The sequence below is a fragment of the Antedon mediterranea genome, chromosome 6 (genome assembly GCF_964355755.1).
Source record: "Antedon mediterranea chromosome 6, ecAntMedi1.1, whole genome shotgun sequence".
Classification (NCBI taxonomy): Eukaryota; Metazoa; Echinodermata; class Crinoidea; order Comatulida; family Antedonidae; genus Antedon; species Antedon mediterranea.
The window spans coordinates 21,579,618-21,604,623 of record NC_092675.1 but is presented as its reverse complement, the minus strand read 5'-3'; the positions used below and the strand labels follow the sequence as shown (position 1 = coordinate 21,604,623).

Genomic DNA, 25,006 nt, shown 5'->3' with positions numbered 1-25,006 from the left:
TTCTATTTCCAGAACCGTAGTATATGATCTTTTCGTTAAAAAAACTGTTATATTGTATAGGATAATAATAATGACAATGACAATAATAATGACAAAATTTAAACAATAATAAAAGAAAAGCGAAGAAAATAAATTCAAAGCTATTCTGGTTTCCTGTGCTCGCCTATTACCTGAATGCCTACTTACCGATATCGTGTACATCGCTTAATCCAAAGAAATCCACACCTTTTTGAGTAGCTAGTCGAGTAGCTTTGTGTTGTTGTGTACGCCTGTGAAAAGCTTTGTAGTGTATAAGTCGACTATATAAACAACATGTATAATTAATAATACTGTTACACTGATGAAGGGCTAGTGTTGCCCGAAAGCTCTGCTAACTTTTCTGGCTGTTTTACTTATCGTTTTGATTTAGCTTTTCGCTTTTTTTTTTGTATCTCCATTGAGATCCAGCCACTGATACCCACAACATTGTCATTTTTTCAGTAATTTGCCTTTGGATTAATAATACTGTAATATACATCAAATCATTAGTTAGTAACAAACATATTTAACAAAACTGGCTAGTTAACACATTTTATATTATCGTGAAAAAAGAAGCTGATTCTGTTTATAATCTATTTTCCGTGTTTATTTTACATTTATTATGTACCGATACCTATTTGACAAATATTAATTACATTTGGGTTGAAGTTAAGTATATACAACCGATTCTGCTACTGTCCCTAGGTGATATCTGTATAACTATAGAAAGTTATCCACGTTGCTGTCTGCATAAATGCTGTACTTTTAACACCGTACACTGTCATGTAGCACAGTGTCTGTTGACAATTTACAATGAGTTTATACTCTATACTCTATAATATATGTATGTTAAAAGTACAGCATTTATGCAGGCAGCATACACTTGCTGATAGTTATACAGATACATACCTATTGACAGTAGCAGAATCGGGTATATATTATCAAAATAATGTGCAATCCGTTAGGTAGCTGGCGATGCATATTCCGAAATGTAGATAAGTCATACTACCGTCTCCACTTTACGCTGAGGACGATTAATTCGAGGATTGCGGATTGCTCATTCTTCTGATATTCTTTGGTTGAATGGAAACCATGACTTACCCATTAGGATTCAGCGCACGGACGGACAATATTATACAAAATACAAGTATGAACAATGCGAGTGTGTGACGCATCATTGTAATACTTCAGATTTTTGTCAGACTGTAAATTGATAAAAAAAAAACAAAGTTACAATTTATCTGGATATTAACTACCGGTATGTACTGATTGAGAACAAAAGATAAAGTCTTTGAAAGTAGGTACAGGTATAGGCCTAAATCACAAAACTTTAACCCCAAAAATTGCAAAACCAAAAACTTAAACAAATCATATGATGATTTGAAATAATGTCAATAACAAATTCATTTTTAAAAAGCTTTTACTCATTTCATCAATTTTCACTTTAGATACATATAATTGCTAGAAATAAACTCCAAATGTTTCTTAGAAATGATAAATGAAATGAATAAATCATAGAGAATAGGTTTTTATTGGAATAAACAATTATGTTATTGTTTGTTTTCTGTTTTTTTAATATTCCAGGAGGTATTGTAAATACAGTACACAAGTACTATTGCTGCTGCATATATAGTGTAAACATTGTATAACGTCAAGTGCTCTAATAATCTTTTATAACAACCAATTCAATAGTTTTTTTTTTAGTGTATTATTGACAAGATTCACATTTATTACAATTCTGGTGTTCTTTGCTTACCATTATAAATGCATTACTAGGTTGTTTAAATACATTATTTTTTCCGTGTAAAGAGAATATACGACCTTTGTCTCGTAAACTTGATAATAGAATAGATAAATTGTATTTATGTAACGATAATTCAACACATGTTCGCATGCTTATACTAATATTTGATATTGTAATTTAAATTTCATGGTAAAAGACCGGATGTATAAAGCATCATAAGTCGTTTTAATTTATTATAGGCCACAATAAATTAAAATGTTTTGGAATTGTTAATTGTTTTGATTAATAATGCCTGCTTAACACACTTAAGTGTACCCTTGTCATTTGATTGATTGATTTTTTATCACGTGCCGTGGGTTATTTCCTTCCATTTTAACAGTTATAGGACCTTCGAGTGCTTTTTGTACATATTTGAGATTTGTGCGATGCGAGTAAGATGAAGAATGCACGACCGAAACACTTTCACACAGGGTTGCTTTTTTGCATGATGGCCTAGAAATTCGAATCAATATTGAAACGGCGGAATAATAGAATAAGCGATTAGACTTACTCAGTAGGTATATTATGCCTACAATACAAAAAAAAGATTTTTCAACGACTCTTATTAGACTCAGTTGAATACAGTCAATCTTCTAATTCATGAAAATATTCTCCCATATCCACCTCACAAATACATTGTTAGACTTAAAGATGTATTGTCCCCCCAAAACATGAAAAATGAAGATTAATTAAATCAGACTTTGAATAGGTTATTTTGTAGTTTTAATAACGTTAATCACTTACATAGAAAAAAAATGAAAAAAATAATGTTTTCACTTATAAAACGACAAAATAAATGGTTAAATTCAACCAAAAATCCATTGGCTGGCAGCCAATTTGACGATTTTTTTCTTTAAATTACAGTTTTTCAGGTAAATAATTTTTTTTTATCCAACTATTATGTGAAATTAAAATGGTATATTAAAAAAAAAAATGTTGTTGGAATTTTTTTTAGGGGGGACAATACATCTTTAACTTTAGTTTTTAGGATGTTACTGTAATTATTTCTACAGTAATTCTACTGTATTTAACAATAAGTACTGTAAAATATCATAGTAATTTCTTTTTAATTTATCTTTACAAATAATGTGGCTCAATTTCTACAGTAACGTATGATGAGGACGAATTAGTAGTATTAGAATTACTTATCCTCCTATATCACGTCATGTAATAATTTGAAAATGGTGCTGACACCACATTCTATTACCTAGAGCAACAGTCATGAAACATTATGCACGAGCTTTCAGTGTCGGACAAGTTTTTCTTCCATATTTTGTGCTTTTGTTATTAAAAATGTAAGAAGAATAAAATCTCTAACAATTAATACAGACTGATATTTTGTTTTTCAAATTTGTATAGGCTATTTATAAGTTAATTGTGCTGCTAACTAAACATACCCATTATTACATCTTTATCCTATTACATGTTTATCTTTTAATTTTCATTTTTAAACGTTTACCGTGATTTTACTGCATATGCATGATATTTTTAAATAACTATTTAAATAGTTTTTAGCCTATATGAATTTCAAATTATTTAAAACAACCAACCGTTCGATAAGATTATTTTACACTACATTCGTTGATTTCGAAGGTTTATAATAAATAAAGTTATTATAAGTTATCATTATTATTGAGATGAATAAACTAAATTCTACATTTACACAACTAAAACAGCTGTAGGCCTATAGATAACTGAGATATAAAAACTAAGATAACTTAGTTTTCAAGCTAAACGTTATGATTGTTTAGAAAACCAAGATTGAGAAAAAATCATCGTAGGGCTTTTATACATAATTTTCAGTAAACCCAACTAAATAAAGCACAGTAATCAATAGCCACGTTTTCTGGTTAGGTGATTTTTTTTTGCTTCATCGTATTAGAACGTCCAAATAAAAAAGAATGCATTTTTGGTTCTATTATTATTCTCAACATTTATACAACCACATTTGGTTATTTTTCGTCTAAACAGCATAATGATGAAAATTACTAAAGATGTTTACTTACGTGATATCAAAACTGTTATCGCTCGTTACTGGGCTAAAAAACAACTGAACAAAATATTCAGGGTGCTTTTCAATTAAATTCTTGTCATGTTTGTATTAGGCTTGTCAAACTCATCGATAATGATTTATAGCCCTGTTTAAGAGAAGAAAGAAGAGAGAGTTATATATTAGGACATGAGGTGACATGTTATTTATTTAATTTTCGAATTTTATAAAGTTATGATCTGAATATCCGGGAGTCGCTTTTGCATGAAAGACCATTGGATAACAAATCTTAGATAATAAACAGTAGAACACCGTCAAGCTATTCAATATCAGACGTTTGTAATGTATGATTGGCCGATTGTACAAAGTCATTATTGTCCCATAAAGATAATATAAAAATGTAAATTTACAATAATTAGGTTACCATTTTAATTTTGTGTAAATATGAACTAAAGATAATAATAGTAATACATTGAAACCGTTATTGAATATTGTTTTAAACGAAATGAATAATTCTATAAAAAAGGAATTTATTACTTCAAATATCTAGAATTGTTTCAAATGCTTTCTTATTACGTTTTATATCAACTCCAGTAAATAAAAACCTTCTCCGTACAAATTCCGGACATGTTGAAGTATCCAGTTACTCCCAACAATTACCCTATGACGCCGTTTTCAAATATAATTTAAAACATTCCGAGTATGATTACGTTACTCCATTAATCCTCCCAGAACTCCTTCACGAAGATGATTCAATATTTTGGTCTTTTTTATACCGTGCCACCCTAACCCCAGCAATCTCTGCCTATTTTAGTAATGATGAAGATTGCCTAATGTGTTATGGTTGTTATGTACTGTCCACGCATGTTAAATTATGAAAAGGTTGGTGATCCTACAGTAATAAAAGGGAAATTCGTCATATTTTGTAACAACAAAAACAATTGTTCCAACTTTTGTATCGTTTATGCCTTTAAGTTGTATTTTCAATACGTTTGTCGAACTGAACACAATGTGTTTGTGTTCATTGTTATTAGGCCTATAGTATTATTAATATGCTTGTGCAACCACGGCAGATCGTTTACATTTTATTTCCTCGTACGTTGTTGAAATTTGATAACAAGTAAGTTTATTTGGTTCTCCATTTGAAAATAGTATATTAATTTGCTCTTCCGATACTTTGTGGTTAGTTGGCATTGCGTTTATTTAAACGTATATTTTACACGTTGTATTAACTTTTGTTTATAGGCCTAGTATCTTCTGTTTACTCTTTCGTCAGTTAGTTCCTTTTTATAGCTGTGTTCCGTTATTTATTTGACATTCGGCAAAACTCCATAAGAGTAAACCATGGACTGAATGCTTAAACTAACGTGTGAACTCTAACCTCTTGTTGCTGTAAATTTGAAATAATAATAAAAATAAAATAGAAACGAAATTAAACGTTTAAACTATGTTAAACTCTAAAAAGATTAATCGAATTGACTTAATGGTTCTATAGTTTTCACACGATAAAACTAAACAACTGTAGTAGAAGAATTGACTAGAAATTCGGCAAAACCGCCCTATAAGAGGAAACCATGAGCTCATAGGCGGACCCGGGTCACACTAAATGTTGCTAATTGTACAGTAGTCTAAAATATAGGGCACTAATTTCACTTCGGCACCTATAATTTTCTATGTATAGGCCATGGTCCCCTATTTCAAAACCAAACCATGATCAAAGAAAACGTAAAAGGCTTCATCTAGCTGTCTTAATAAAAGATTAGAAGAACTGTTTTAATTTGATTTAAAATGGAAATATATATATTATAATAATAGTGTATGGAACTAAATATTTTACAGAATGACATTCCATAAGCTTTTTGGCGTAGTTTTTGTCAGTGTATTGTTTTTGAGGTATGTGCATTCTCTGGATCCAAACGGGTAAGTCATTAAACTGTAATATTATTCCTTATTTTCCTTATTTTTCCTTAATTTTCTAAAATATCTTGTCTATTAAAAATTAAAATGTTGTTTTGGATTAAGTAAACTAATTCCTATTGTAACTTATTACCGTTGTAATTAGATATAGTTGTTTAGACTCCCTTAAAAAAATGCTTTTAGTACCATTAATGTTGTATTTATTGCATATTATATGTAAAACACAAGGAGAAACGTATGTACCTTTCTGGTGAGGCCTTCGTTACAAACGTACATCAGTTCACGAGAATACTCTTCAAGTTACACAACATCCACCATGTGTGGTATTTTTGATTGGGACAGATGTAGTTCAACTCGTTACCGGTAAGTAATTCTAATGGCATATTATACTGTTTAACAAATGCTATTTTTCACAACACTCAAAATGGTCAACAATCCGGATGAAGTATTGTTAGGAGCAATAATTATATCTCCTGATGGGTATGGTAAAGATTGCCACGCGCGTCTCCATACAGACCTTCAAACATGATTTCATAAACACAGGTTATTAGAATTTAACAACGCAACTCTTTATAGGGCCTATATACGTAGTAAATGAAGGTCTTTTAATTTTCTGATTCTTTGGAAATGATTTACTACTAAACCCTATTGCGACCATGCCAGGCAATATAACAAATTAATGTATACTTACATGGTAATATGTTTGTTTGGTGTTTTTTTTTTTTTTTTTTTTAAATATAGAACATCATATCGAACGGTCATTTTGTATAGAACCGTTTATTCAAATACATATCGTTGCTGCAGTGGGTATACATCACTTCCTGGTAGCAACGAGTGTACCGAACGTAAGTGTTGTTGAGATTGTAAGAATATAGTAAGCATAGTAACTTGTATACATTCTTCCCTCGTTAATTACGATCAACCAAACGGTATTAAATTATGGGTTTAACTTTATACGTTGGTATAGGCAGGAATTAAAAAATTCAATATTTATTTGAGTCCTATCCAGAGTATAAGATCGGGTTTTAAAAGAGATTAGAAGTATAATTGTGAGTGTAGGTTTTAAAAAAAATGGATTTAAATACAATGAAACAAAATGACAATGATGATTTAACAGGTTCATATAATTTTAGCAATATGTGAGTTTGATTGCATCAACGGAAAATGTGACGAGCCTAATCACTGTGAATGCTACAAGGGATACCATGGACCAACATGTCAATACAGTAAAGATATTCAATTTTTCAATACCTATGCCTATCTCAAATAGTATACGTAATACAATGTTTATACATAGGCCTACTTATTCTATATATTATTCGAATAAACATTTTCTTTCTTTAAAAATAAAACAATAACCCTTTGAAACCGTAAGTGTTACCACCACCCCTGTACCTTTTATATTATACATAGGTATAGTACAGTAATAACTTTATGTAACTTAATGTTGCATGGAATATGCATGAAATTAATAATTTTTTAATTAAGCCATGAATTAAAATACTTCTATTATTATAATACTTAATTTCCAGATTGTACAACAGATATTGATAATTGCCAAATTGTAGATTGTTCAACACACTTAGATTCATTCTGCACAAGATGTATGTATTACATAAATATGGAAATCAAAGCTTATCAACTGATTAAAGGGGAATGCATTAGTAAGTTCTGAAAATACTATTGCTGGAATATTCTAATATGAAAGCGCATCGATTTGTTTAAAAAAAAGCATCACAAAAATACGAATTTGTTGACGCGATAGTTCGGATGAGCCATTGCGTCGTTATTGGCCGAATTACTTACGTCCTTGCGTTACGTCTACGTGAGAATCAAATAGATTACACAAGTCATAAATGGAACATTTATTATATATAATACAACATTACTTTACTTCCTTTCTTGTAAGTATAACAACCGTGGTGATATTGTTAATTTATGTAGTAATCGTATAAGAATAAATTCACTTCACTTCACGGTGTGATTCTATTTTCATCTCCCCATTCATTTAATAAAATACAAATAATTTTAGCAAGCAACTGAATTTCCAGATATGCACTATCTATACTATATGGTCTATGCTTTCAGAAATATGTTCATGGAGAAGCAATAGCAGGTCATGTTATCCGGGTACTTGTGGACTCACATCAGATATATGTTCATGTGACATCGAGTTTGATGACGGTGATAATTGCATGAATAGTGAGTTATGCTATTTGTATTTTTAAAATTCGATAAGTTTAGGAAAAAAGAATGTAAAGTTAGTAATATTTTGCTGTGGTTGCTGAGATCAATTGATAATGACATTGTTAATGTTCGCTTATTTAGCAAAATATTATTGTTAATAATTGTTTTGAAAACAGATGTTTTTAGCAAGCAACCGAAACGTCGAGAGAGGCTCGACTTTATACTTTTTTTTAAACACATGATGTACTGCAAACACTTTAATCGTCATGTTAACCTTTAAACGATATTGACATACTGTCGTTTATTACAGTGACTGTGCCACCAAAAGATATAAGTTGTTCAATATCTCTACAACTTAATGGAATATCTTCCATTGACATACCTTGCGTGTATTCAGCTGCGCCACCTACATACAGCTATTCATCAGTTGACGGTAATGCATTGTCTATCAATTGGCAAACGAGCTTTCCTGGTCCTTCGTCGGATAAATATCCATTTCCATATTATATCAACGATTACAGAGTTGGTATTTCATCATCTTATTGTTATTGGGAACACATCAGAGGTAAGCGTTGTAATTGTGGTTTGTTTTGTATGTGTAAGGTATCTTCATGCACTTTTGTCGTGTAACACAAGTATATCGTTATGTGTTCTGGGTGATTATAATGGTTAATGTTGATACATATTTCTATTAGAGTTTTAACTTAAAAAGTTGATTAAAATACATATCCTAAAGTCTTTAAACATACAAATATCTATACAAAAAATTATTTAAACAGTTAAACTCCACCATCTGATAGGAGATTTCAAGTCATCTCATCAAGAATAAACTTACCGTTGGTTTGGTAAACAGTTTAAATATTTTTGGTTTTTTTTAGGGAAAAGTATTATTGAAACTGGATACCTGAATTGTGGATTTGACATTGGTCCTAACAATCCAAAGCAGGGGTTACACTCATGTGAAGAGTTTGCACGTTTAAGTGAACAACTTCAACACGATGACAGGTTGGTATCAATTACTTATTAGAACTTAGAATTAAGACATCATCAATCCTCCTGTTCATGTCAAGATACTTGAAAGGGCTTAAGTGAAATATGTTATTTTAACAAATGTACTTAGCAAAATCAATGACTTAAAGCAAAGTTAGGATGGTCTGCTAGGCGAATAATAACGTAGAAATATACACATTTTGAATTATTATGCAGCAAAAATATGCAACGACAGACTTTAGTAGCATTTTATCCTTCCAAATTTTGAGCAATCGCAAATTGTAAACTTAAAAAAAACTTGTCTTAAAACTTATAATAGTGATAGTAATATATCTGCGGATTTCAGTTTATTCTTCTCAGCAAATGCAACCAATGGTGGATATATTGAACGGAAAAACTATGACTTTTCAAATACTGGGAATGAAACAACCGACCGGGAATATTATCAAGGACAAAGTATAACTATGTATGTGAATGTAAAAATTGATACTGAACCGCCTACACATTGTTCTGTACAAGGAGTTGTGCCATGCGTTGGGAATGCATTAGATGTCGGCGAGCCTTATACGAGATTAGTAAGAACCATTGTTTATTATATAAATGGAAACAATGTATTCTAAAGTTGACCGCACATATATATCAATTATGTTGAAAAATTATAATATACACGGTAATGATATGATTCCTTCTAGAATGAGGTTGATATTCGTTGGACGTCATGGGTTGACTATATTTCAGGGTTAAGACCACGGCCGTCTTACAACTGTCGCATTTATAAAATGGCAGCCAGAAATGATATCTTAATTCCAGATAATGAATTTGGTCCTTTAAAGTATAGACAAAGTGGTGATGAATACCAAGTAACGTTTACACCACTTCCGTCGCCTGGTGAGTTCTTTATTCTTTTCATTTCTCATTGTGTTTTTATTTTCGATACTCATCCAACAGCCAGACACTCGCAAATTATAGGGTGGGTAAACAAATAATTCGTCGTCGACACCACGAAGTGACACTAACCGCGTAATTGATAAAAACAGCGTTTCGAGAAAAACGCGATTGAAGAAACGAGCTTCACACACGATTTCGTCCTCAAAAAATGTCACTAAGATTTTTAATTTAAATACATACAATGTTAGACAATCCAGCTACCCATTACTTTAATTTAATTTTAATCATATTAATTAATTACCAAGTAAATTAAAGTTAATCATTAGTGTCACTTCGTGAAACCGAAAAATTCATTTCCCTGCGTAGTTTACGCTTACGAAGTGACACTAATGCAGTTAGTGTCACTTGAAATGCACTGTTCTGGAGTGTGCAACCAGATCCTCCTAGCTAGGCTGTAGGCTAGGCCAAAACTGTAAACAAACGCGCAAAATTCATTACGCGTGTGCACTGGGCAAGCACCACATACGGGTATTTAATAAATTGTGTCACTTCCTAAAAACGCAAATTCCATGATGGTGTTTTTTGATATTGCCTAATTAATTTAATTAGTTAATTAATGATATTTGAAAGTTAAGATTTTGTGAAAACATAGAGTTTGATATACATACATACCACTTCGTGGTGACGGTGACGATTTTTTTCGTATTTCAGGCTTAGAGAATGAGTAGAAAATGTCATAATCCTGAAACTAGGTCATCGTGTGCATACACAGTTTTAATCCGTGTGTCCATAGACATTAATTTCTTTGATATCATTGTTCAAAACAAAAATGTTGTTTTTTATATTTTGCTAAAGGTGTCTACTGTATCATACTAACTGTCAACGATGTTGCGGGAAATGTTCGCAATGCACGACGATGTATTATTTATGACAACCAAAGTGAAATCACTACCGTGGAAGATAAACCTATATATTTAACAATTAGTGGCAAGAGATTCAACAATAACTCAGACGTGTCCGTAAAAGCATATGAAAATGTATGAATCACGTTTATTTTATTTATTACCTTAATATAAATATTGTTATTATACAGTTAATTAATGATCTTTTAAAAATACCATAAATAAAAATAATACTAATAATGAATTCTAAATAATAACAGACATGATATTGATAACACAATTTTATGGTTAAAAAATAAAATTGGAATTTTTTTTATAATAATAAAATGGTTACATTTGTGATAGGTAACGTTATCATGGAATGGTCACTTCATAAATCAACTACACGTGGACCAAAATCTGTTACTGGCAATTATATCGGATGATGACGTCACATTCCAGGAAGCTTACGATTCAGAGGCACATCCAGCAGGACGCCCTTTATCGGCCATTGGTAATGCAAATGGAATTATAAAGTTTGAATTTGGATTATTAAAGAATAGCATTGAAGGAGAAACATTCGAGTCCGTGAAACCAGAATGGAGAGTTTTGAAAACTCATGTAAGTTATGTCACTTGTATTTGTTCTTTCTTTATTCTTCTTCTTCTTGTGTCCTGTCCGTATGTCAACGTTAAGGTCTGGCGATTCCTGCATTTATTGTAGATAGTTTATGGTATTTAGCAAACATCTATCGGAATCTTTGTCTGCTCCTGCACATTTTTCTGCCAGTTTCTCCAGAGTTTAAAATAAATGTTCCATGTTTTCTTTTCTTATGATGTGGTCATGGTGTTCATGTAACTAACATGTAACTAACCATTTGTCATAGAAACCAAATTTCTTAATAAATGCATTAATTATGATATTATATATATTGTTATTTCAAATAAAAAAATGTATTTGGTTTCATTTAAGGAAGAAACAGTAAATATTTACTTTAAAGATGAAGAGGACTCGGGGACATATCAAATTTGGGTTCAAGCCACGGATGTCATCGGAAACACGAAGATAGATTTTGCATTGGTTCATATTGATGTAACTAATGAGAAATCGTCATCATCATCATCATCATCATCAAGTTATAATCAGTAAGTTTTTGGAGGAAGTTTTTAATAACTTCATCGCTGTAATAATCTACAGTACACGATTAGAGTAATAGTTGTGTAATGTATAGCGTTATCACCAATATTTCTTTTCTTTCTTTTATTTAATTTTTTCACGTTTTAAATACAAATAGTACAAATTCAGTAAGCAGGTATCAATAATAAATAATAAATATGTTAATAAAATTAATTATAAATAAAGATACTTGCTTGTACTTGCTAATCAGAGAAGTGTGAAGGGGCCAAATAAGTTAAAAAAACTTTAAGCTTGACCCCTGTAAAACTTCAGGATATGGTAAATAACAACACAGCACACATGGTAATGATATTAATAAAAATAACTTTATATATACTTTATATTACTTTTTCGTTGTAGTGTGGTCTATGCTGGTGTTGGACTGCTTATATTTATTATGGCGGCATGTCTTCTCGTCGTATTCTATTGTCAAAAAAAGAAGCATCGGGGATTTAAAAAAAAGACCGCAGTTAGAAATTCAAAACAAAATAACCGAAACATGTATGTCGACAGCATGAATCTTGATAACACATACCAGTCACCAGAAACGTCGTTTCCAAATAATACCGTTGTTCAAAAAGTTAACTGCGTAAGTCAAGAAGAAAGTTACCAGGAGTTAATAACTTCAGATCGCGCTGGTGAGGTTAACCAAGGCTTCAATACTTTTGAAGATGATTTAGATGATGGAAGTTACATAGATTTAGAAGAAGAGAATAATTCTGAAAAAGCTCCAGTCAGACGTGTAAGAATTGATGATACCTACCTTACGGTAGCCACACCTGAAAAGGATAATTCCGACGATGACAGCAACCTATACTTGGAGTTGTTGGACGCACCTACTGAACAAGACACACGCGCAGGAGGTGACGACGATACCTACACAACTCTCGCGTCAACTGATGAGGGCAAATCCAATGACTACAGTTGCCTAAACTTAGAGTCAGACGGGCCTGCTGAAAGAGTTGATGATAATACCTACCAGGATTTATCCTCACTCAAAAAGCATAATTCCAATGACTACAGTTGCCTAAACTGGGAATCAGACGGGACTGCTAAAGGAGTTGATGATGATACCTACCAGGCTTTAGCCTTACCTAAAAATGACAATTCTAATTACCGTTGCCTAAACTTAGATGTAAGCCCACCTACAGAACAAGACACACGACGCGCAAGAGTTGACGATGATGCCTACCAGAGTGTCCGGTCACCTGAAAAGGACGATATCAATGACTACAGTCGCCTGAACTTAGAGGTAACCCCACCTGCTGAACAAGACACACAGCACACAAGAGTCAATGATGATACCTACCAAAGTGTCCAGTCACCTGAAGGGGACGATTCCAATTACTACAGTTGCCCAAATGCGGAGGTAAACGTACCTGTTGAACAGGAAACAAGCACATGCGTTGATGATGATCAAACTCTCGCGTCAACTAAAAAGGGCAATTCAAACGAGTACAATCACCTAAACTTCAGTCAGGTAAATGTAGTTGAAGATGACACCTACCAAACTATAACTTCAAGACGTCATTAGTCAAGATGATACGTACTGGTTAATAAATCAACAAGCTGGAAATGAAGAGTCTATAATATTATGATTATATTGATGAAAACAAATCGGCATATAATCAATAAAGTAATTATAAACTTCAACATTTAAAAGTAGGCCTACACTTTAAATTGTTCTCGGAATGCAATGAAAACGGGAATAAAGGCAAGTAGAAATTGGTTCAACAAAAAAAGAAAGAAAAAGAAACAGTTAATGTAATATTCAACATTCTATACAATATTTGAGTTGTTTCTATTTAGTATTAGGATGATTTAGTTAATTGTATTATAAAGTACTAACAGATGCCTCTTTACTTTATCTAGTAAATGTAAATATAATTCTTCATCAATGTTGTAAGAGGAAATGTGTTCATGAATTGTTTATTGTATATGTTGTACTGTATATTCAGTTTCTTACCAGTTTGTTAGTGGCGTTGACACACTGCTGTTCTAATTTTATATGATGATTATTATTTAATTACGTTGCTTATAATTATTATTTGCTTATTACTAGGCTTGTCATTTTTCTTGTTATTGCTGGTTATTTATTTGTAAATTAGATGGTAAATTATAAAATATAAAAAACTATATCATTTTATTTTAATTATATATTTTAAATCAATTTGACCTTTTTTATGTAGCTTTCATAGTAGTTAAATACGTACAGTATTACGGTAAAATACGTAATTTACAGGGTTTGTACGGCAAATACAAATTCTGTATTAAGTAAATAGAACAGTTTACTGTTGTTCTCTAATATTAGGCATTATAACATTAAATGGGTATACATTTGCAATAAAGATTAATCTTTAATGAGCATGACGAAATTGAAAATAACGTTTAACGCCATTACGCCATTATAATTATTTTTGTAATTTTCAATGTTGTTCTCGCTATATCCTTTTTTCTGTAATTTGAATTGCTTGAGTAATAATACAATAAAAGAAACAATGTTAATGTTACGATATTCGTCCTTACTTCTTAACGACACAAGTAGATAATTATTATCAACTATTACATCATATGACCAATTTTGAGGGACTTAATTTCTTCATTGGTCGGAGCATTTGTTTTAATTCTGAATCCGGGGTATTCATTTTGCATTGTCTCTCAGCTAAATACGCACATTCGTTAAGACTGCTGGTTTCAAAATAAAAATCAGCTGGTAAGTTAACAGCAAAACAGAATATAATATTACATAGATTATGTAAATAAATTACATAACTACCATTTAGAGGATCGCGTAAACGTTATGAATCCCCGAGGATTAATCATTTATAGATTTGGAAGATATGAATAAACACATTTTTGATTGTAAACAAACCACCTAACAAATTCATTAATGACAATGCTAAACATTACGACTCTAATGAATTCAATTTATTTGCAAATTCATACAACTTCAAGCACGCCACAAGTAGCCCAAGATACCCTCAATGTAATGACAAATCATAGAGGTTCGTTGGCATTGCCAAGGGAAGCACTGGAAAAAGCTTCTGAAGCTGGTGTGATGAGCCTATTGAAGCAGGAATGCCTTTATCTGAATTAATGTTTGGACGACGAAAGATTCAAGCAACTTACCATATTTATACTAACCATACTAGTCAGAAACAAACAAGATCCACAAAATGGCATCAACACTACAATTAGAGCATGCTAAATCATTTAAAGGGTTACAGAATCAGCTAACGTTCAAGAGTTCAAGAGTACATAACAAAGAAATAGAAACCAGCTATCGTGGACAAACCAAAGTGGTGAACCAAGATCATGATGATCTGGAGCTGGATGGAAGATGTCATGATACTGATACAATAACTACTGTTAAACCCTGAATATATGAATGCTGCCACCTATGTACAATAAACTGATGACCTGTGATATGATATCATCAAAGACCTGCGTAACATGCGTAGAAAAACTAAAAATGTTAGATAGCAGGACACGAGCGTTATCAATTTAATCAAACTACTTTTTGTAGAAAATAATTTGTGATTTTTTATGCTTATTAGGTGATCATTTAGAAGAAAAAGATCAACTAATTATTGTTATTGTACAAAATCTTTTTTGTTCTTTTTTTTCTTTCTGTACAGATGTTGTGTAACGATTATCTAAAATGTTGTATTTAATATCATATCCTGTCATATCATATATTCAGAGTTTAATAGTAGTTACAATTATTATCAGTATCATGACATCTTCCATGATCTTCCTGCGGCCTATGTCCGGTTAAAAGTGAAAAAAATTCAACCAATTTAAACCACCAGAATAATATATATATAAATAAACACAACAGGCATAGAAATAAATTCCAAACCGCCCGGTGATACACTGAAAATTATTTTATTAATTTTTGAAACGATAAAGATGAGGAAATCTGGGAGAATGAGAAAAAGTCGCTCCAACCGAGACTCGAACTCGGACCGTCTGCTTGATATGCAGTTGCCCTAACCATTAGACCACTGGGGCTTTCATGGTATTGTTCTTTAACTCGATCGGATAACGACCCTTTAACATTCTCGGCGTGGTACGGTTGGAACACAAATAGTCCTCAGTTGTACGCACGCGCACCAGAGATCAATATATATATATTATATATATAATCTCAATTTCCTTGATTAAAAAGTATATAGATTTTAAGATGGAAGATCAGTAAGTAGGCACAATAATGATGATAATGATACTGAGGATAACATGAATACCTATGTTCTAGTCTGATGATGAATATGAATAACTGTTGATTTAAACAGGTGGGCAGAATTTCGTTAGCATTCCTTGATAATATTATTCCCCGATAATAATAATAATAATAATAACACTAACACTAACACTAACAATTGTTACGGCCACTTTTGGCCTAGGCCGAAATACCTAAATAAATAGCAACAACGAGGCTTGGAACAAACAATTGTCGACACTCAGAGTATTATGCAAAGAGCACGAGCTCCATTTATTTCCTTTCACGAAGCACAAAATACATAACAACACAATTATAGATACGTATGATACCGAGTGGTTGGTTTGCCTGGCCATCCGTACACATCACAACCTCCCCATTCTTATCGTCCTGCCTCGCTTCCAGTCTCAAGCACAGTTCTAACCGCAAGCGTCCTTAGCTGGCCCTGTCTCCTGAGTGACTCCCTTCTTTGTATCCCACACCCAGCACAGCTTTCCAAAATACCGCGCACCACCATGCTCCATTCTGATTCGTCCACTTGACCACCGACGACTTGATTCATTTGCATGCGACATGTGACACCTGACTCTCGTCACACGTAACACTCTCCCCCTTAAAGTTAGTTTTTCGTCAGGAAAACTTTTGGTGCCTCCTCACCAACCACTGGTATTTACAAAAACATCTCTAATTAATTACACAATTTCAATTTCACATTACATCATCATATATTTTCATTTTATTCATCTATTTTTTTTTTTTTAACACTTCCATTTTTATTACATTTCCTACTTTTCTTTACCTTAGGGCTACATATCACTATTTTAACTTGTATTTTTTACTATTTTTTTTTTCACACAAGTATACATACATTATTCTTAATTTTACACATCTATATTCATTTGCATTACATTCATAATATTTATATTCATTTGCATTACATTCATAATATTTATATTCATTTGCATTACATTCATAATATTTATATTGTTCACACCCCACGAGACAGAGCATCGGCAATCACATTTTCCTTTCCTTTAACATGCTTAATCTCAACATTGTATTCTTGTAAAGTTAGTCCCCACCTCAGCAACCGCTGATTTTTATTTCGCATTTTATAAATAAAGGTAAGTGGGTTGTGGTCAGTGAACACAATTATTGGGTCTACGGTAGTGCTTACATATACATCAAAGTGCGTTAACGACTCCAATAGTGCCAGACATTCTTTCTCAATAGTCGAATAATTCATTTGATGTTTACTTAATTTTCTAGAAAAATAACATACGGGACATTCTATCCCATCAACGTTCTTCTGCATGAGAACGCTACCAATCCCCACATCACAGGCGTCTACATACAAACGGAATTGTTTCTTAAAATCCGGTGCTATAAGGATTGGTTCACACATTAGCATAGACTTAATTTTCCTAAAGGCACTTTCACATATATCCGACCACTTAAATTTTACATTCTTCTTAAGCAATTCTGTAAGAGGACCTGCTACGCTAGAAAAATTGGGACAAAACTTCCGATAGTACCCCACCATCCCTAAAAACCTCATCAACGATTTTTTGTTTGTGGGTGCTGGGTACCGATAAATACTCTCAACCTTAGCCCTGATGGGTCTAACCCTTCCCTGCCCCACAACATGACCAAGATACGTAACCGTAGCATGACAGAATTCACTCTTACTTAAGTTTACAGTTAGGTTTGCTTGTGACAAAGCTTTAAACATTTTATTTAGCTGTTGCATGTGTTGCTCCCAAGTTTGACTGTATACTATCAGGTCATCAACGTACGCCTCGCAGCCTTCTACGTTAGCTACAAGTCGATTTACCATTCGCTGAAATGTCGCGGGCGCATTCTTAAGGCCAAACGGCATCACCCTGTATTGATAAAGCCCGAACGGGGTACAGAACGCAGAAATTTCCTGGGCGCGCGGCGTTAGTGGCACTTGCCAGTAGCCTTTTAAAAGGTCAAATTTACTAACAAATTTTGCGTTCCCCACCTTATCTATTAAATCTTCAATTCTCGGAATTGGATACGAGTCTGTTTTTAAACAACGATTAACTGCTCGCATATCCGCCACGAGTCTATATGAACCATCAGACTTGGGAACAAGCATGCATGGCGAACTCCAGTCGCTTTTACTAAGCTCAATTATACTATTTTTTAACATAAATTATATTCAATTTCCTTATGGAGATACTTCATTTTAATTGGATTCACCCTGTAAGGATGTTGCTTAATAGGTTGTGTATCCCCAACAATGATATCATGGATTGCAGCATTTGTTACACTAGGGGTGTCAGAAAAGATACCGTTCCATTTATTCACAAGTGTACTCAATTGACTCTGTTGTTCTATTGATAAATGAGTTAACTTTTGTTGTAAATTGTTCATTACATCAGAGTTGCTTAGTTTTAAATCATATTCCTTGCCCTTTTCTTTTAAATCATTGTGAGAGCCACCGTCATTGTTACAAGCTACAGCCGCACAATTTGGTTTTACATCGCGAGAAACATGTTCGGCATATTCTTTAAGCATATTAATGTGACTGTATCGTTTAGGATATTGAAGTACGCCCTCTATATTTATGTTGTGATTTTTTATGTTAGTGTAGGTAACGAGAAGCAGTAATAGACGCACGTGTGTGATTTTCTGAGACACGGCATATTATTGTTAACTACAGTTTAATTTTCGGTTGTTAATTGAGAGCTCAAGAGTGAGTATTAGTATAGCTAATCATTGTTAGATCATAATCAGAATCAACGTTATACTGTTATAATATTTATAATTAGTTTATGCATAAGTGTTGATGAGGATGCATGTAGTTTTCGCCTTTGGCATCCATCTTGTGTAAATGTTACGTACGCAAACTTGTATAATGATAGCTAGTATACAGAAATAACATGTTAACGTACGTAGATATATTTACAGATCACCTGGATTTATTAACATAGAATTTGATAATCATATTGTTTATATTTCATGTGTTATGTGGTTAGTTACATTGTTTAGAACCACCGCTGACGGTATTCCTATAGTTTAGTTATTTATAGCGTATTCATTTTGTCCGATCGTACTGATTGTAGCGTAGATCGGTCGTCACGCTTGAGTGATTTCCATTATAGATGGCGCTATAGCAATTGCTTAACTTGCGAGTTATTATTATTATATCTTACAGATTTCGAACCAAATACCATACAAATTAATGTTTCGTGTGTACCATATTTTACGTTGCATTAAAGTTTGAGATTGAGTCGTATAACAACAGTGAGGACGCAGTGTATTCTTTTTTGTGTCTTACGTTCGAAATTCCTATCTTTACTACAATCCATTGAAATGGATGAGATAAAAAGAAGACGTAGTGTGCAGAAAGGTGCTATGACCAGAGTCATAAAGACAATACAGCAAGCAATGGAAGAGTCCAGTCCGGTAGAATATCTAGAGATTCTGATTGTAGATATGACTGAGATCTGGAAGAAAATCCAAGACTTACATGTAGAGATTCAAATGAAAATAGAAGATCCAGAAGATGCTGAACAAGCAGCATGGATAGAAGAGGTACAGAACAGATTCAACGACGTCCGTCGTGGTGTTATCAAATATAAAGCTAACGTAAACCCACCAGTGAAAGTTCAGGAAGATGAACGAGATCCAAAGGAAAAGCGATCAACACTGCAACTAAAAAAGATGGATTTGCCTAGATTTGAAGGTAACGTTAGAAGATACGCTAGATTTAAGGAGGACTTCAAGACTTTCGTGATTCCTGTGACACATCCTAAACAATTGTCGTTTGCCTTGAGGCAAACTCTAGGGCAAGCACCGCTAAAAATTCTGGGACCAGTTGAAGATAATATTGATTTAATGTGGGAAAGGCTTGACGAGAGATATGGCGACAAAGTGAAATTAGTAGATACAATTGTAAGTGAATTAGAACAGAAACGAGAAATTAAAGATGGCGAAGATAACAAACTAGTGACATATATCGACAAAGTGGAAGCAAGTTATCACGACCTGAAAAGAGCAGGACTAGAAAGAGAAATATCTAATTCCAAGGTGGTGGGAGAGATAGAAAAGAAACTACCACCATCAGTGTTTGGAAGATGGGTCCGACATATGCATGAAGAAGCCAACGGTGTCGATAAAACTGATAGATTCCCAGAACTACTGAAATTTGGGGGCAATACGGACAAACCAACCCACCAAAGCAGCCGCATCGATGCACATGGTAGAAATATCTAGCAGACCAAAGTGCCTTCTACACAAAGAAAGTCAACACGAAACCAAGAATTGTCGAACCTTCTTGAACAAATCTGTGGATGAGAGGCTGAACATCTTGAAAGAAAACCGAGCATGTTTCTGCTGCCTAACAGCCGGCCACATCATTGCTAAGTGTAAAGGGAAGAAGCAATGCGATACGGATGGTTGCAGGAGACTTCATCACAAGCTGTTACATCAGCAGACTCAGAACACAGAACCAATTCCGACAGTGTCGTCCCTTGAAAATAGCTTACAGATGAAATCTGACCCTTGTTTGTTACAATTGATGAAAGTGAGGAGCGGCAAGAACGAGCTCAACACTCTTTGGGATAGTTGTGCGACGGCGTCATTAATCACACATGATGCGGCCAAACGCATAAAGGCAAAGGGAAGGCCAGTGAAAATAAGCATGACCAAAGTAGGCGGGCAAACCGAATGCATCGACAGCATGAAATATAAAATATTACTGAATGATAATATGGGAAACTGTGTTGCAGTAGAAGCCTATGGGATTCCGAAGATAACGGCAAAAATTGGCAATCAGAACTTAGAAAACCTCGCCAAAATACTTAATGTATATCCTGAGCAGGTCAAGAGACCAACTGGAGAGGTCGACTTGTTAGTTGGATACGAGTATGCTGGTTACCATCCGACGAAGATCAAGGCATGTGGTCATCTAGTTCTACTGAAAAACCAGTTTGGTCAGTGTATTGGAGGGTCTCATCCTTCTATCGAATGGGAAGAAGGGGCAGGAATACTAGTGAACTATGTTAAGACAACGTCCTTTGACGACTTTCTGACGATAGAAAGTATGGGGGTTAACTGTCAGCCTAAATGTGGTTCGTGTCGATGTGGCAAATGCCCCAGTGGAGCGCAGAAGTACACTCTGAAAGAAGAACGTGAATTAAAGTTGATAGAAGACAACTTACTGTATGAAGCAGGTAAATGGACCGCAAGGTACCCTTGGATCAAAGACCCAAACAATCTACCAGATAACAAAAAAGTGGCGGTGGCGAAGTTAGCAGCGCTAGAGAAAAGATTAATGAAAGACTCAGCAAAGAAAAAGATATACGAAGAGCAAATAGCAGATATGTTGAAACGAGGGGTGGCGAGAGAAATAAAGGAAATGGAATTGCAAGAATACAAAGGACCAATACATTATATTTCTCACCATGCAGTAGAAAAGCCTGATAGTTCCAGCACCCCAGTGCGAATCGTCTTTAATAGCAGTGCGGCCTACAAGGGACATGTTCTTAACGACTATTGGGCCAAAGGACCCGACCTTGTTAATGACTTGTTAGCTGTTCTACTGAGATTCAGAGAAAAACCTCATGCACTGGTAGGTGACATAAGAAAGATGTATCATAGTGTTGCTATCACCCAGCTGGACCAGCACTGTCATCGGTTTCTCTGGAGAGATTTGAACCAGAATACCCTACCAAAAACCTATTGCGTGACTGCTGTAAATTTTGGAGACCGTCCATCTGCCACCATAGCAACAGTGGCTTTGAGGAAAACGGCAAAAGCAGGGAAACTGTCAACACCTGAAGCCGCAGAGACAGTTTTAAACAATGTTTATGTGGATGACATTCTGGAGTGTGAAGAATCCGCAAAGAAAGCAAGGCAACGAGCGGAAGAAAGAGAGAAATTAATACAGCCAGGAAATTTCGCCATAAAGCATTGGATATTCTCGGGAAGAGAAAAGCTTGAAGAAACATGGAATCCAAAGGAAGAGAAGGTGTTAGGAATCAGTTGGAAACCAGGTGATGACGTTCTTGCGTTCACGGACAACGTTCGTACCTTCAAGGAGATACCAGAAGTGTTAACCAAACGTATATGCCTAAGCAAAATCAATTCTGTGTATGATCCTTTGGGGTTGATAACTCCAATCACCGTGAGGGCAAAGATTCTACTTCGAAAGCTGTGGGGAGCTAAATTAGAGTGGGATGAAGCTATAAACATGAGCGAGAGGGCGGAGTGGATAGATTTATTTGAAGATTTAAGTACAACATCAAGCGTCGAATTTAGGAGATGCGTTAAACCGTTGGATGCAAAGCCGGGCATATTACCAAGTTTGATTATGTTTTCTGATGCGTCCGAGAAGGCGTTAGGCGCAGTGGCATACGTCCGTTACGAACAGTGGGACGGACAATTTTCATCTAAAATCGTTGCCAGTAAAAGCAGGGTTGCTCCAATAGAGATTATTAGCGTGGTGCGATTGGAGCTAAGTGCAGCGGTGATGAGTAAGAGATTGGCACAATATATCATAAATGAGACGAGAATTATGTTTGACCAAGTTTTTTATGTTGTAGACAGCGAGATTGTACAAGCCATGGTACAAAAACAAAGCTATGGGTTCAAAACATTTGCCGCCACAAGAATCGGGGAGATACAACAAGACACGGAACCTCAAGATTGGTGGTGGTGTAGAGGAGAGGTTAATATAGCGGACGCAATCACACGAGGAATGAATCCATCCCAGATTGGGCCAAATAGTGAGTGGCAAAGGGGACCAGAGTTTTTGCGACAGCCAGTTGAGAATTGGCCAATTGAACAAAGTTGTAATATAAAGACCCTTCCAGAACGAGTGAAGATAGTCATGGCAGTGAACATCGAAGAGGAAGACTCATTAGCTGATAGAATAATTAGACGGCAGAGCAAGTATCAGAAGTTGTTAAGGGTGACTGCCAGAGTTCTCAAAGTGTATGAGAAAAGGAGACTAAAGAGTATATTAGAAGAGATCGAGGTCAAGGATACTAAAGGTGCGGAACATTTCTGGATAAAGGAATCGCAGAAAATAATGATAAATCTATTATCCAAAGATAAAACTAAATTTGACAAGACATACGCTCGCTTGGGGCCTAAGATTCGTGAAGATGGAGTAATTGTTGTGGGAGAAAGAATAAGTCGAAACGTACATTTCAGCTACAATAAGCAAGAAGTACCTTTGTTGCCATACGATAACGCTTTTACGAAACTATACGCTAAAGAAATCCATAGTAAAGGGCATTTGGGAGTGCAGTCAATCGTTGCCAAGATTCGATCGAAATACTGGATAATTGACGTACAGAGAATGGTCAAAAGCATTAAGTACCATTGTGTAACTTGTAGGCGGTTTGAGAAAAACACTGCAGCTCAGAAAATGGGACCATTACCAATTACTCGACTGAAACCATCACCACCATGGATGTATATAGGGGTTGATTTATTTGGGCCATTCACAACAAGAGGTGAAGTTAACAAGCGAGCTCGAGGAAAGGCATACGGTGTAGTTTTTGATTGTTTTGTGACGAGAGCAGTCTACATCGACATAGCCACTGACTATAGTACAGACGCGTTCCTGCAAGTGTTCAGAAAGTTCGTTTCACTTCGAGGATACCCCAAAGAAGTATACAGCGATGCTGGGACACAGCTGAGTGCAGCAGCCAAACAGTTGAAGAGTTTTGGGGTGAACCATGGCACAACGTGGAAGTTTTCTACACCTGATGCTCCCTGGCAGAATGGAGTGACTGAGAGTCTGATTAGAGGGATTAAGAAAGCGCTTAGTCATGCAATCGGTGGACAGGTGCTTGCCTTCAGTGAACTTCAGACTGTTATGTTTGAAGTAGCGAATTTAACAAATGAGAGGCCGATTGGAAAGCATCCTACAGATCCACAGGATGGGTCATATCTGTCTCCAAATGATTTATTGTTGGGCAGATCTACTGGAAAGGTACCAGATGAACCATGGAGTGATAACGTAAGCATTAAGGATCGACTGAAGTTCATACAATGCTTGGTAAATGGGTTTTGGAAGAAGTGGACGCGGGATTATTTTCCTTCATTGATTATAAGACAGAAATGGCATACCATAAGACGTGATGTGAAGAAGGGTGACGTTGTGTTGATACAAGATAGTAATGCAGTTAGAGGTAAATGGAGATTAGGCAGGGTAACAGAGACATACCAAAGTACTGATGATAGAGTGAGGAATGCGGAAGTTCGAGTTCATACAGAAAATGGTTTAGTAACAACATTAAAACGAGCTGTGCAACGATTAGTTGTAATCCTTCCAATTGAAGAACAATAGTTTAGTGTTGTTTTTGGTGGGGGAGTGTATCGTTTAGGATATTGAAGTACGCCCTCTATATTTATGTTGTGATTTTTTATGTTAGTGTAGGTAACGAGAAGCAGTAATAGACGCACGTGTGTGATTTTCTGAGACACGGCATATTATTGTTAACTACAGTTTAATTTTCGGTTGTTAATTGAGAGCTCAAGAGTGAGTATTAGTATAGCTAATCATTGTTAGATCATAATCAGAATCAACGTTATACTGTTATAATATTTATAATTAGTTTATGCATAAGTGTTGATGAGGATGCATGTAGTTTTCGCCTTTGGCATCCATCTTGTGTAAATGTTACGTACGCAAACTTGTATAATGATAGCTAGTATACAGAAATAACATGTTAACGTACGTAGATATATTTACAGATCACCTGGATTTATTAACATAGAATTTGATAATCATATTGTTTATATTTCATGTGTTATGTGGTTAGTTACATTGTTTAGAACCACCGCTGACGGTATTCCTATAGTTTAGTTATTTATAGCGTATTCATTTTGTCCGATCGTACTGATTGTAGCGTAGATCGGTCGTCACGCTTGAGTGATTTCCATTATAGATGGCGCTATAGCAATTGCTT

The 25,006-nt window shown here is 34.5% G+C and overlaps 2 protein-coding genes across 2 annotated transcripts; both read left to right on the top strand.

Annotated features, from left to right (window-relative positions):
- The first annotated feature begins 5,617 nt into the window (after positions 1-5,617).
- LOC140052485 (uncharacterized) lies at positions 5,618-14,317 on the top strand. The gene is made up of 14 exons (XM_072098091.1): positions 5,618-5,711; positions 5,937-6,071; positions 6,450-6,553; positions 6,842-6,934; positions 7,241-7,372; positions 7,797-7,910; positions 8,206-8,460; positions 8,774-8,900; positions 9,205-9,460; positions 9,578-9,773; positions 10,629-10,810; positions 11,021-11,275; positions 11,627-11,799; positions 12,191-14,317. Exons 1-14 carry the CDS (start codon positions 5,632-5,634, stop codon positions 13,362-13,364), a joined length of 3,276 nt encoding a protein of 1,091 aa, XP_071954192.1. The 5' UTR covers positions 5,618-5,631; the 3' UTR covers positions 13,365-14,317.
- A 5,077-nt stretch (positions 14,318-19,394) lies between these two features.
- On the top strand, positions 19,395-24,583 carry LOC140052483 (uncharacterized). Its single transcript, XM_072098090.1, has 2 exons — positions 19,395-20,235; positions 20,324-24,583. The coding sequence occupies exons 1-2, from the start codon at positions 19,395-19,397 to the stop codon at positions 24,382-24,384; spliced, it is 4,902 nt and encodes a 1,633-aa protein (XP_071954191.1). The 3' UTR covers positions 24,385-24,583.
- The last annotated feature ends 423 nt before the right edge of the window (positions 24,584-25,006 follow it).

Bases quoted from the DNA above. Each gene is read 5' to 3' on its own strand.
- LOC140052485 (XM_072098091.1), top strand. From the start codon at position 5,632: ATGACATTCCATAAGCTTTTTGGCGTAGTTTTTGTCAGTGTATTGTTT. The intron at 6,072-6,449 runs GTAAGTAATTCT...TTTTAAATATAG, and splicing joins TGTAGTTCAACTCGTTACCG to AACATCATATCGAACGGTCA. The intron at 9,461-9,577 runs GTAAGAACCATT...GATTCCTTCTAG, and splicing joins GCGAGCCTTATACGAGATTA to AATGAGGTTGATATTCGTTG.
- LOC140052483 (XM_072098090.1), top strand. From the start codon at position 19,395: ATGGATGAGATAAAAAGAAGACGTAGTGTGCAGAAAGGTGCTATGACC. The intron at 20,236-20,323 runs GCAATACGGACA...TTCTACACAAAG, and splicing joins AGAACTACTGAAATTTGGGG to AAAGTCAACACGAAACCAAG.